The sequence below is a fragment of the Mobula birostris genome, chromosome 4 (assembly GCF_030028105.1).
Source record: "Mobula birostris isolate sMobBir1 chromosome 4, sMobBir1.hap1, whole genome shotgun sequence".
Taxonomy (NCBI): Eukaryota; Metazoa; Chordata; class Chondrichthyes; order Myliobatiformes; family Myliobatidae; genus Mobula; species Mobula birostris.
The window spans coordinates 87,925,743-87,938,044 of record NC_092373.1 but is presented as its reverse complement, the minus strand read 5'-3'; the positions used below and the strand labels follow the sequence as shown (position 1 = coordinate 87,938,044).

Below are 12,302 nucleotides of genomic sequence, written 5' to 3'. Positions count from 1 at the left end.
CTTGTTCCTATAGATAACACATCCAGTGGAAGCCTGGTGATAGTCACCACTGTGTTACTTCTTGGAGTGTGTTTTCCAGTGGCTGCACTGTTCTGCATAGTGAAGTTCTGCTGTCGGCCTCGGCATGTATGTTTACCGAAGGTTTCAGTCCCTCACGTCCCAGTAAGTAGCTGACAAGCAAGCACTCAAATGCATACACGCACGAGGGCCCTCAAGGGCTGAATTGTGATTGTAAATACTTCGTTGTGCTGTTGCTGCTTCAATCATTTGATAATTGCTGATTGGTTTATTATTGTTACAGACTGAGGTATGGTGAAAAACCTTGCATGTCATCCAGACAGATCATTTCTTAACATGCACATTGAAGTAGTGCAAAAACAAAAACTAAACACAGAATACAGAACATAGTGTTACATTTATAAATACAGTGCAGTGCAGGTAGTCAAAAGCCGTGGCGAGGCAGATTGAGGGAGTAAGAGTTCGAATTTATCATATAAAAGGTTGGTTAAAAGAGGGATAGAATCAAACCTGGAATCTGGTGGTATGTGCTTTCTAGATGTACTATCTTCTGCCTGTTAGGAGAGGGCAGACGAAAGAATGACCCGGGTAGGATTACGCTGTTTGAGGAAAATGGGAAGTGTGGATAGAGTCAATGGAGGGGTGGGTGGTTTCCATAATAGACTGGGGTTGAGTTCATAACTTTCTCTAATTTTCTATGTAATGCCATGCTATGATGTATCTGGATAGGATTATTTCCATGGCACACCTGTAAAAACTGATGAATCACTGCAGCCATACTGAATTTCCTTATCCTTCTGAGGAAATAAAAGTGAGGGTGTGTTTTCTTAACTGTAACATCCGCATAGCTAGAATATTTTTCAGGGTTTTGGGGTGTAATCCAGAAGCTAATGCTTGATGCTAACTGACTGAATGTGAGAAGGCAACACTGAGCTAACAACCAATGTGTCTCTGGTGAAGGTGCACCTACTCAGCTGTTGAAGAGGGAACTCCAGGATTGAGACCCTATGACAGTAAAGAAGTAGTGACATTATTTCCAAATCAGGATGACGCGCAGGAGAATCTGCAAGTGGTGGCCTGCCACCATTGTCCTTTTGGAGCTCTGTGGAGCAGGAGATTGCGAAGTGTGTTGGAGAAAGTTCCTTGTGGGCTTTGCACGCCAATTTTAAAAAGCAAGCAGGGCCTGTCGAGACTTGTCTGTGGAGAGGGGATTACTCGGGTTAATTAGCAAGGGCCAATAAAAAGAAATGGGGATTGTGTGTGTCAGTCATTGTTGGAGTGGCCATTGTGTAAGTAGACAGTGTTAGAGTGGTCAGGCTTGGGTGAGAAGAGGCACAGACTAATACTTAAATTTGAGAAGTTAGAGTCATAACAAGTGTAAGCAGGAATGCTCAGGCAGAGGAATGCTTCTTCTGTGAGAAGTGGGAACTCAGGGTACCTAACGGTCTCCCTGATGACTACATCGGCAGGTAGTGAACCCAACTCCAGCTCATGGTTGACAAAGTCAAGAACTGGAGCTGGATATACTCAGGATCATCCAGGCGGCTGAAAACTTCATAGACGAGACATTTACTGAGGTGATCACACCCAGAGTGCAGGCTTCAGACAGTAGATGGGTGACCACCAGGAGAAGTAAGGGGAGTAAGCAGTGAGTATAAGCTTCTCCTGTGGCAGTTCCCCTCAGCAACAAGTGTCCCCTTTTGGATATTGCTGGGAGGGGGCATGACCTACCAGGGCACAAAAGGCTCAATCAGGCAGAGCGGTAGTAATAGGAGGCTCGACAGTTAGGGTTTACAGACAGGAGGCCCTATGGCCGCAAAAGAAAAGCCATGATGGTGTGTTGCCTCCCGGATACTAGCATCCAGGATGTTCAGAGTGCTTGCAGAAGACTCTCACGAGGGAGGGTGAGCAATCAGAGGTCATGGTGCACATTGAGCCCAAAGACAAAGGCAGAAGGAGGAAGAGATCCTGCACAGTGAGTATAGAGAGTTAGGGAAGAGGCTGAAGAACAGGACCTCCAAGATAGTAATCACTGGATTACTCCCAGTGCCACGTGCTAGTCAGGGCAGGTATAGGATGGTGGTATAGATGAATGAGTGGCTAAGGAAATGGTCAGGGGGCAGGGATTCAGATGTTTCAGATCATTGAGATCTCTTCTGGGGAAGGTATGACCTGTACAAAAAGGATGGGTTACATCTGGACCCAAGGGGGGACAAATATCCTTGTGGGCAGGTTTTCTGGAGCTGTTGTGGAGGGTTTAATCTAAGTTGGCAGGGAGGTGGGAACCAGAGTGATTGGGCTGAAGGTGGAGCAGTTGGTATACAACTCGATGCAGTGGATAGTGAGACTATGATGACAGACAAGCAGATGCTAGTGTGAAGTTGCAGTCAGCAGGATGATGTGAAGGGTAACATGGGGGCAAAATTGAAAAGGGTGTTGAATATAGGACTGAATACATTATATGCGAATGCACACAGTATACAGAACAAGGTAGATGATCTTCTAGTGCAGACAGAGATTGGCAGATATGATGCTGTGTCATCGCTGAAACATGGCTGAAAGAAAATCACAGTTGGGAAGTTAACATCCAAGGATATACCTTGTACCAAAAGGACAGGCAGGTAGGCAGAGGGGGTGGGATGGCTCTGTTGGTAAAAATTTAAATCAAATCTCTAGAAAGAGATTACATAGGATTGGAGATGTAGAATCCTTGTGTGTAAAGTTAAGAAACTGCAAGGGTAAAAAGATACTGCTTGGAGTTATATACAAGCCTCTGAACAGTAGCCAGGATGTGAGATATGAATTTCAATGGGAAATAGAAAAGGCATGCAAAGTTACAATAGTCATATGGGATTTCAATATGCAGGTAGGTTGCAAAAATTGGGTTGGTTCTGGATCCCAAGAGAAGGAATTTGTAGATTGCCTACAAGATAGCTTTTTAGAGCAGCTTGTGGATGAGCCCACTAGGGGAAAACCAATTCTGGATTGGGTGTTGTGCCATGAACCAGATTTGATTAGAGAGCTTAAGGTAAAGGAAACATTGGGAGACTGTGATCACAATATGATAGAATTCACCCTGCAGCTTGTGAGGGCGAAGATGAAGTCAGATGCATTAATGTTACTGTGGAGTAAAGAGAATTACTGAGACTTGTGAGAGGAGCTAGCCAAAATTGATTAGAAGGGGATACTAGCAGGGATGATGGCAGAACAACAATGGCTAGAGTTTCTGGGGGCAATTTGGAAGGTGAAATATATATACGTTCCAAAGAATAAAAAGTATTTGAAAGGGAGGATAAGGCAACCATGGCTGACAGGAGAAGTCAAAGACAGTGTTAAAGCAAAAGTGAGGACATATAATATCACAAAAATTAGACTGATGTTCAAAGGTTGGGAAGTATTTGAAAACCAACAGAAGGCAACCAAAAATACCATTAGGAGAGAAAAGATGAAATATGAGGTAAGTGAGCCAATAATATCAAATAGGATACCAGAAGTCTTTTCAGATATATAAAGAGTAAAAGAGAAACAAGAGTGGGTCTTAAACCACTGGAAAATGACACTGGAAAGGTAGTAATGGCAGGCAAAGAAATAGTGAAAGAACTTAATAAGTATGTTGTGGCAATATTTATTGTGGAAGACACTAGCAGTATGCCAGAAATTTGAGAGTGTCAGGGGGCAGAAGTGAGTGTAGTTGCTATTATGAAGGAGAAGGTGCTTGGGAAGCTGAAAGGTCTGAAGGTAGATAAATCACCAGGACGAGGTGGACTACACTCCAGGGTTCTGAAAAAGGTAACTGAGGAAATTGTGGTGGCATTTGTAATGATCTTTCAAGAATCACAAGATTCTGGAATAGTTCCAGAGGACTGGAAAATTGCAACTGTCACTTCACTCTTTAAGAATGGAGGGAGGCAGAAGAAAGGAAATTTCAGTGGTTGAGAAGATGTTGAAGTCCATTATGAAGGACGAGGTTTCAGAGTACTTGGAGGTGTTCGATAAAGTAGGGCAATGCTTGCATGGTTTCCTTAAGGTGAAATCTTGCCTGACAAATTTGTTGGAATTCTTTGAAGAAATAACAGGCAGATTAGACAAAGGAGAGCCAGTGGATGTTGTTTACTAAGATTTTCAGAAGGCCTTTGACAAGGTGCCACTCATGAAGCTGCTTAATAAAATAAGAGCCCATGGTATTACAGAAAATATTTTAGCATGGATAGAACATTGGCTGATTGGCAGGAGGCAAAGAGTCAGAACTTTGGCTGGCTGCCGGAGACAAGTGGTGTCCTGCAGAGGTCGGTATCGGGATCATTTGTTTTCACATTATATACTAATGATTTGGATAACGGAAGCAATGGTTCAGTGGCCAAGTTTTCAGATGATTCAAAGTGGAGTGGCAGGTAGTGTTGAGGAAGCAGGGAGTCTGCATAAGGACTTGGATAGAGTGGGAGAATGGGCAAAGAACTGGAAGATGGAATATAGTGTATGGTAGAGTGTGGTCATGCACTTTGGTAGAAGGAATATTTTGGCAAGGAATATTTTCTAAATGGGGAGAAAATTAAAAAAAAAATCAGAGGTGCAAAGGGACTTGGGAGTCCTTATGCAGGATTCCGTAAAGTTAACTTGCAGGTGGAGTTAGTGGTAAGGAGGGCAAATGCAATGTTAGCATTCATTTCGAGAGGACTGGAACATAAGAGCAAGGATATGATGTTGAGACATTATAAGGCATTGAGCAGGTCATACTTGGTGTATTCTGAGCAGTTTTGACCCCTTATCTAAGAATAGGTGTGCTGACGTTGGAAACGGTCCAGAGGAGTTTCACGAGAATGATTCTGGAATGAAAGGGTTAATTTAAGGGTTAATTTATGTGTCTTAGCCTGTACTCGTTGGAGTTTAGAAGAATGGGCGGGGGGGCACAGAACCTTATTGAAAGGCCTAGACAGAGTGGAATTGGAGGAGGATTCGTTAGTCATTACATAAAAGTTATGGGAAGAAGGCAGGAGAATGGGTTGAGAGGGGTAATAAATCAGCCATGATGAAATGGCGGAGCAGACTCGATGGGCTGAGTGGCCTAATTCTGCTCCTATATCTGATGGTCTTATTGACTTATGGAAATCATGGGGTTAGATGGTGCTGTTAGAGTGGTCTTGTTTGTAGATAGTTTACAGTGTAGCTACTGGGTGTTAGCAATAGATGGCATGCTATCACAACAGATCTCTTTATTTTGAACAATGCTAAACTTTAGAGCTATTGTCATTGCACTCACTGAGGCAATAGTAGAGCATTCCATCGCATTCCTGTCTTCCACCTTATAAAAAATGGAAAGGCACTGGAGAATCAGGAGATAAGCCGACTAGCATCAACCTCTAACCTCTCTTCTAACCACAGTACTTATGTAGCTGGTTTGCTTGAGTTTTGGATCAATGGTGAGCTCCAAGATGTTGAAAATGGCAAACTGTGAGGATAATGCCATTGAAAGTCTAGGACAGAGTCATAGAGTCATAGAAAACTACTGCACAGAAACAGGTCTTTCAGACCATCTAGTCCATGCCAAACCATTTAAACTGCCCAGTCCCACCAATCTGCACCTAGGCCATAGCTCTCCATACCCTTCCTATCCTATTCAACTTTCTCTTAAACATTAAAATCAAAATCGTATCCACTACTTGCACTGGCAGATTGTTCCACACTGTCACTACCCTCTGAGTGAAAAATTTTCCACTCATTCCCTTTAAGCATTTTGGCTTTCACCCTTAACCCTTGAACTCTAGTTGTAGTCTCACCCAACCTCAGTGGATTCCATTTACCCTATCTATACCCCTCATAATTTTGTATTCCTATCAAATCTCCCCTCAATCTTCTACATTCTAGGGAATAAAGTTTTAAAGTTCTAACCTATTCTATCTTTTCCTATAACTCGGGTCCTCCAGCCCTGCAAAATCCTTGTAAATCTTCTCTGTACTCTTTCAATCTTATTTTCATCTTTCCTGTAGGTAGGTGACCAAAACTGCACACAATACTCCAAATTAGGCCTCACTGACTTCTTAAGCAGCTTCAACATAACATCCCAACTTCTGTATTCAATACTTTGATCTATGAAGACAAATGTGCCAAAAGCAAAAGATAGGTGGTGAAGATGATGTAAATGATCACCTTATTGAAAATGGCCATTGCCTAGTAATTTTCTGTCAAGAACTTGCTTTATAATTATGAAATCCTTCATGTAGTCATGAATTTCCTGTATTTGGGCATGGGCTACTTTATTTTCTGATATTTTGCAAATGCAATTGAGCATTGAGCAAGCGTAGGCAAACATGTTCCCTTCTGATTTAATAGAATAGGATTTGCCCTAAGGAACTCCTGCAGGAAGGTCTGGGGTCTAAATGACTGACCTCCAGAACCAGATCTGTATTCATTTGATTGAGGTCTGACTCCAGCCTTTGAAATGATTTCCCCTGGATAACCATTGACTTCAGCTTTACCAAGGTTCCTTGATATCACATTTTATTAAATGCTGTCATGATTATTCTGGAGGACTTCTCTTTACTTGGAAAAGTGATCCCAGAAAACCCTACACATGAATATTGGTTCAGCAGGTTATTTCTGAATATGTTGTTGTTGTTCATCCATCGTTGACGTCGATGAGGACCTCGACACCATTATGATGGTGTCGAGACTAGCGCGTCATTTGGATTTAAGTGAGGGAGAGTTGCGCAGCATCAGCTTCACTCTCTCTTCCCAATTCCCATCTGGATCCAGTGGCAAGACAGAGTCTAGACAGCTGGAGATGGGACTAGGCACAGTGGATGACCAGGACGTCTTTTGTGTCTTATCCTGCTCTACACGTTCCACGACGCTTGCAGAGACCGCCTTCTTGACCGTTGGACCTTCCATGGGTCTCGTCCGCTCAATCCGCCGGAGTCTGTCTTCACATGCTGGGATAGACAACTCCCTATCTCACCAAGGGTTTGAGACCCGTCGGCTACCCTCACCTGGTTTAGCCGGATTGTCCAAGCCATTGCCCGGGGTGTGGCCACTGTCGCATGCAAACAGCTACGAGGAGCCACAGGTGAGAGCTGAGTGCCAGGTGGGGACCAAAGGTGGACTAATTGTCCTGAAAAGGACGCGACATGTTCCCCCACCAGAGGTCCTACCCCTCCCTGACACCCCATACACCCCAAAATATGAAATATTCTGAATATGAAACCTTACTGCACAGTCAACAAGACCTTTAACCATCTTCCTGATGATTGAGAGCAGACTGAATGGGCTGAGGTTAGCTAGAATGGATTTATCTTGTTTTCTGCAAACAGTTTCAAAATAGTGGTCAAACAGGTAGACAAGATGGTGAAGAAGGTGACTGGCAGTTATCTTCACTGGTCATGGAACTAAGTACGAGAGTTGGACGTTATGTTACAACTGTACAATACACTGGTGAGACCACACTCAGTCTTTTTCCTATGGCAGGAGAGCCTTAAACTAGATCGCAAAGAAATAAGGTGAGAGGGTAAATATTTAAACGGGATATGATAGGCAACATTTTCACACAGAAAGTAGCGGATATGAAGGGCTACAATAAAATAAATGTCATGGTATTTCCATTTGTGGGATAGTCACAGAACATGGGATATATCTATTAAAATCAGAGGACAGACATTTAAATCTATGATGTGTAGGAATTTCTTGTAGAGGGTGCTGGAAGTCTGTAATTCTTTACCTGCTTAATCACTAATATTTAAAGAGGGGATAGATAAAATTTTAAAACACCAGGGAAATGAGGACTGTTGGAAATGGCACAGAAGAGGAGTTGAGACTTGGGGAAAATCAGATATGATCACATTGTATGGTGGGGCAGGTTTGAGGGGTAATGTTGCCTATTCTCACTCCTAATCATTCATTTTCTTGTGATCCAACCCATTTCACCCCTTGCTGAATGAACAGAGCAGGATACTTGATGTTAAATGGAATGTCAAATGAACCTAACAAGAAACATCTGATGATTTCTACATGGCCCATCATCTTTAACGGACTCAATTTGATCCTGGTGACTGTTGTAACAAAAGACGTTTGTTTGATCAGTCATTGGGTTGATAGTCAAGCCCACTCCTAGGGACCACAGGAATGACCTTTAACCTTGGCCTAAGTCTAGAACCTGACAGGATTTGCTGGTCAGACCACAAAGCATGCTTCAGCCAACATAGAGTAGTAGCAACACACAAGATCTCCAAACTCCTCAAGGTGCAAAGCCTTGGGGAATTGTTCAGGAGGAGCACCCTTTTTCCACTCCATCACCTGCCCACCCACTTGGGGGTGAGGAACATTAAACTGTGAATGATGTTGACTTTAATATCTGCTCGGAGGCTCATGATCAAGAATGAGGTCAGAAATTTGGAAAAGAACAGCTAAAGTGTCCAGCCAGGGTGGATCATGGGAACTGCAGGAGCTCAATGTTTAGGCTCAAGACTTTCCTGGAGTGACAACATTGGTGAACTGCATTCAATGACTTAGGATATGGAGAGATAAAGAATGTTATAACATTAGATGTTTTTGTTTAATCTCTGCAGAATTTGGAAAACGTTCAAGCAGTTGTCCTGAAAGCAGAAGACTACAGCCAGGAATCGTGTGCTTCTGTTGAGGTCTGGCATCATTCAGAGGCACTGATTGCTGAACATCAAGAACTGACTGCACAGGAGAAGATAAATGACAACATGGACATGGACATGGACATCTGGTTAATGAACTCTGTTTCATACGAGAACATTTCCCAATCCCAAAGGTCAATGCAGAGAGGATATCAGTCTCAAATGAATTTGGAGCATGAGAAAATTACACCGCCGATGTTAGCAGAGTCTTATGTAAGATGATGAACAGACTTCAGGGTGCTCAATTGGTTGGAAGAATTAGAGCACTCTATCCAGTTTCTAATGCGCATTGCCCTAATTCAATGTTACATGCAATAAGTTGCCACAGGAAATCTGGCGATGAGAGACACGAGAACTGTTCCAGAAATGATTCTTGCTCTCATAAATCAACAAAATGATTCATTTTCTTGCATGTAATTCACTTACTATTTTAAAAAAGGATAGAAATCACCTTTATTTCACAACAGAACAATATTTGTGCCCAGCACAATGCCAAATTGCCAAACCTATTCCATTTGCATGTGATCCCTCGCACATCATTCCCTGCATACTTATATATCTATCTCCAAAGCCCTTTAAACATCACTATCATGTTCAGCTCCACCACTACTCTTGCCAAACTACCACTTTCAGTGGAAAAGAACTTGCCCTACATACAGTATCTCCTTTAAACATTCCCCCTCTCACTTCAAATGAATGTCCTCTAGTATTTGGTATTTCTATCCTGGGAAATTGACGTTGACTGTCCACCCCTGCATATGCTCCTCAGAATTTTATAAGCTCCTCCCATTAGCCTCCAGGTAAACACCCTGATATTCACACAAAGGATTAGGTTAGTGATTGTGTTCTTATCATGGGATTCTTATGACCTCATTGACATATGTATAGCCACAGGTTTCCTAAAGTCCTGGAGGCTTCCTATTCCTGTGCCTGATCCATGACATGGAAAGATCTGAAAGTGTCCATCAGGTCGCAAGGCCGTGGCCCGAGACTGTGCTAAAGGTCTTTTCCAGCGTGTATCACCATCTCCATTGTAATTGACTACTTCATTAACTGTAGACACATGCAAACTGGTGAACTACATATAGATAATTTAAAAAAAGGATCTAAAATTATTTAAAAATAAAGTTACTTTCATTTCATTTTTATTCATTAAAACATGTAAATTAATATGAGAAAAGAACAATTAAGTTTCACTGCAAAGTCACTGTAGATATCAGCCAGGTCTTTAATCTCTGACCAAAATGAAGGTTTGGTCTGGACATACTGGGGTTCACCAGAGCCAAATGCCAAACCATTAGGATTTCCAAATAGTCAGATGACAGATGATCAGAGTTTTGGCTGCTTTTCCTCCTTTGCTTCTCAACCTTATTTTCCAGCTTCTTTGAAGACATATGGGAAGTATCTCAGTGTAAATTACAAGTTACTATTGTGCATTTTAAAATGAGGCATGTTGTCATCTATCTATTCTGAAGTACTGTGTTGACCATGACTTTAAACAGATAATTAATGGGGTAGATATTCTACTGCCCTGTGATCACCACCCACCTCCTCCCATCTGTCCATAGCTGCCAATTTTCTATTATTATTTATCAATAATTATTTATTATTTTAGACCCTCTGACTATATGGCGTGAAGCCAATGGAGTTGGGGTGACTTTCCTGATCCTATTTGCTCACTGGCAAAACTTGTTTCCATAGAGACCTTGCAAATAGCTTTCACAAAGCTCTTTATATTTACTTTCATGTTTTGTTAATTATTACAATTGAATAAAAATTCAGAAGGTCACTCTGACTTTTTAGAAGATCAATATTGCAGCAGAAGCAAGCAGAATTTAATAAAATAAATCCGTTTAGGATGAAATTCAATCTATTGTTTGTAATGAATGTGGTTTTCACTTCCACATTTCTATGTTACACAGATATTCTGCAGTAGTTCCTGATTCATAGCAACAAACACATAGTGCTGGAGGAACTCAGCAGGTCAGGCAACATCTATGTTCCTGATTCATGCTGGGGGACAATGACTCTCTTGGGTGTTTTGATCTGCACATACTAAAAAAGATTAACAAAACCACTTTCCTGCACTAAATGTTCATTTTGTAACACATAAATATCTATTGACCTTTTTGAATGTGCTCAGTGACTGATCCTCCACTGCCCCTTAGTGAAAGAATTTCTCAACGGAAGCCATTAGCCTGAATGGCCAACCTCTTAAATATTTATAATAGAGAGACCATTTGGTTCATCAAGTTCATGTGGGCTCTCATCTGAGCAATCCCATCCTCCTCCCCTCCTTCGGCAGCTCAGTCTCTCTCACAAATACATCAGCTCCCTTTGATTCTTTTCCCACTTACTTACAGCAGGAGCAATTTACAGTGGCTGATTAACCATAGACTTTGAGATGTGGGAGGAAACTAGTGCACTCAGAGGAAATTCACATGGTCACAGGAAGAACTTGCAAACTCCACGCAGATAGCATCCATGGTCAAGATTGAACCTGGGTCTCCTGAGCTGTGAAGCTGCTCCTTCCTTATCACCCATTTTTTCTCGACACCTCAGAGAATGCACAAAAACTGACTATACCTTCAGCTGATATGCATATGCACTCACCACACACAGGGCTGTATAGGGCAGTGATCAGGATCAAGACCTTCATCTGCCTTTAGGAGAGGACCTGAACTGTAAGCTCTGTGCTCAAAAGGGGTCACTGGCTCACATACTGTCCGGGTGTAAAACTGCTCTTACTCAAGGACGGTATAGGTGGCGCCATGATACCGTGCTTCTGGCTCTTGCTGACACACTGGAGCAAGGGAGATGCAAGAACAGGACGGCTGGCACAGATTTGAGGAAGACCATCACCTTCATCAAAGAGGGAGCTAGGCTTTTTGTAACCAAACAACCAAAGCCCCATCTGCTGCTAATGACCAGGTCCTGGGAGATGAGGGTCGATGTGGGAAGGAGGCTGCAGTTCCCGGATATGGTGCACACAACCCTATGCCCAGACATTGTACTGTGGTCAACCGAAGACAAGGAAATAATTCTGGTTGAGCTGTCTGTGCCGTGGGAGGAGGGATGGGAAGAGGCTCATGAGAGAAAGGCCTTGAAGTACCAGCCCTTAGTGCAGGAGTATAAAGACAAGGGATGGCAGGCATGGTTGTTCCCTGTGGAGATCAGCTGCAGAGGTTTCCCAGTCAAATCAGTATGGTGGTTGTTGTCAGCTCTGGGCCTGGACGAAAGGAGCAAAAAACAAGCAGCTCTTAGGATGGGGGAAGAGGCAGAACGAGGCTCTTGTTGGATTTGGAGTAGGTGAGAGGAGCGAAGCTGGAAGCCAGGAGCAGATGGGCAGTGATTTGGCCACCACTGCCGGCCCACCAACTGGAGAGTATCGTGGTTAAGGGTTGAAACACTCTGTGAAGGTGGGTGACATCTGCTCCTGGCTGAAGGCTACGGTTTCCGTATAAGGTAACTGGAGATTGCACCCTAACAGGGGTATGTAACAAGCAAGTATAAAGAAGGCAAATGAAATGTTGTCCTTCATTGCTGGAGGGATTGAAATAAAGAGTATGGAGGTTATATTGCCATTGTACAGGGCACTGGTGAGGCTGCATGTCGAGTACTGCATGCAGTTCTGACCTTGTTAGTTGAGGA

The 12,302-nt window shown here is 42.8% G+C and overlaps 1 protein-coding gene across 1 annotated transcript in view; it reads left to right on the top strand.

Annotated features, from left to right (window-relative positions):
- The window catches only part of crfb16 (cytokine receptor family member B16), a 72,288-nt gene extending 61,811 nt beyond the window's left edge, over nucleotides 1-10,477 (top strand). Inside the window, exons 6-7 of the mRNA XM_072254661.1 lie at nucleotides 14-162; nucleotides 8,574-10,477. Of these exons, the coding sequence (XP_072110762.1) occupies nucleotides 14-162; nucleotides 8,574-8,873 (449 nt within the window). The 3' untranslated portion in view covers nucleotides 8,874-10,477. The remainder of the gene's footprint in view (nucleotides 1-13; nucleotides 163-8,573) is intronic.
- The last annotated feature ends 1,825 nt before the right edge of the window (nucleotides 10,478-12,302 follow it).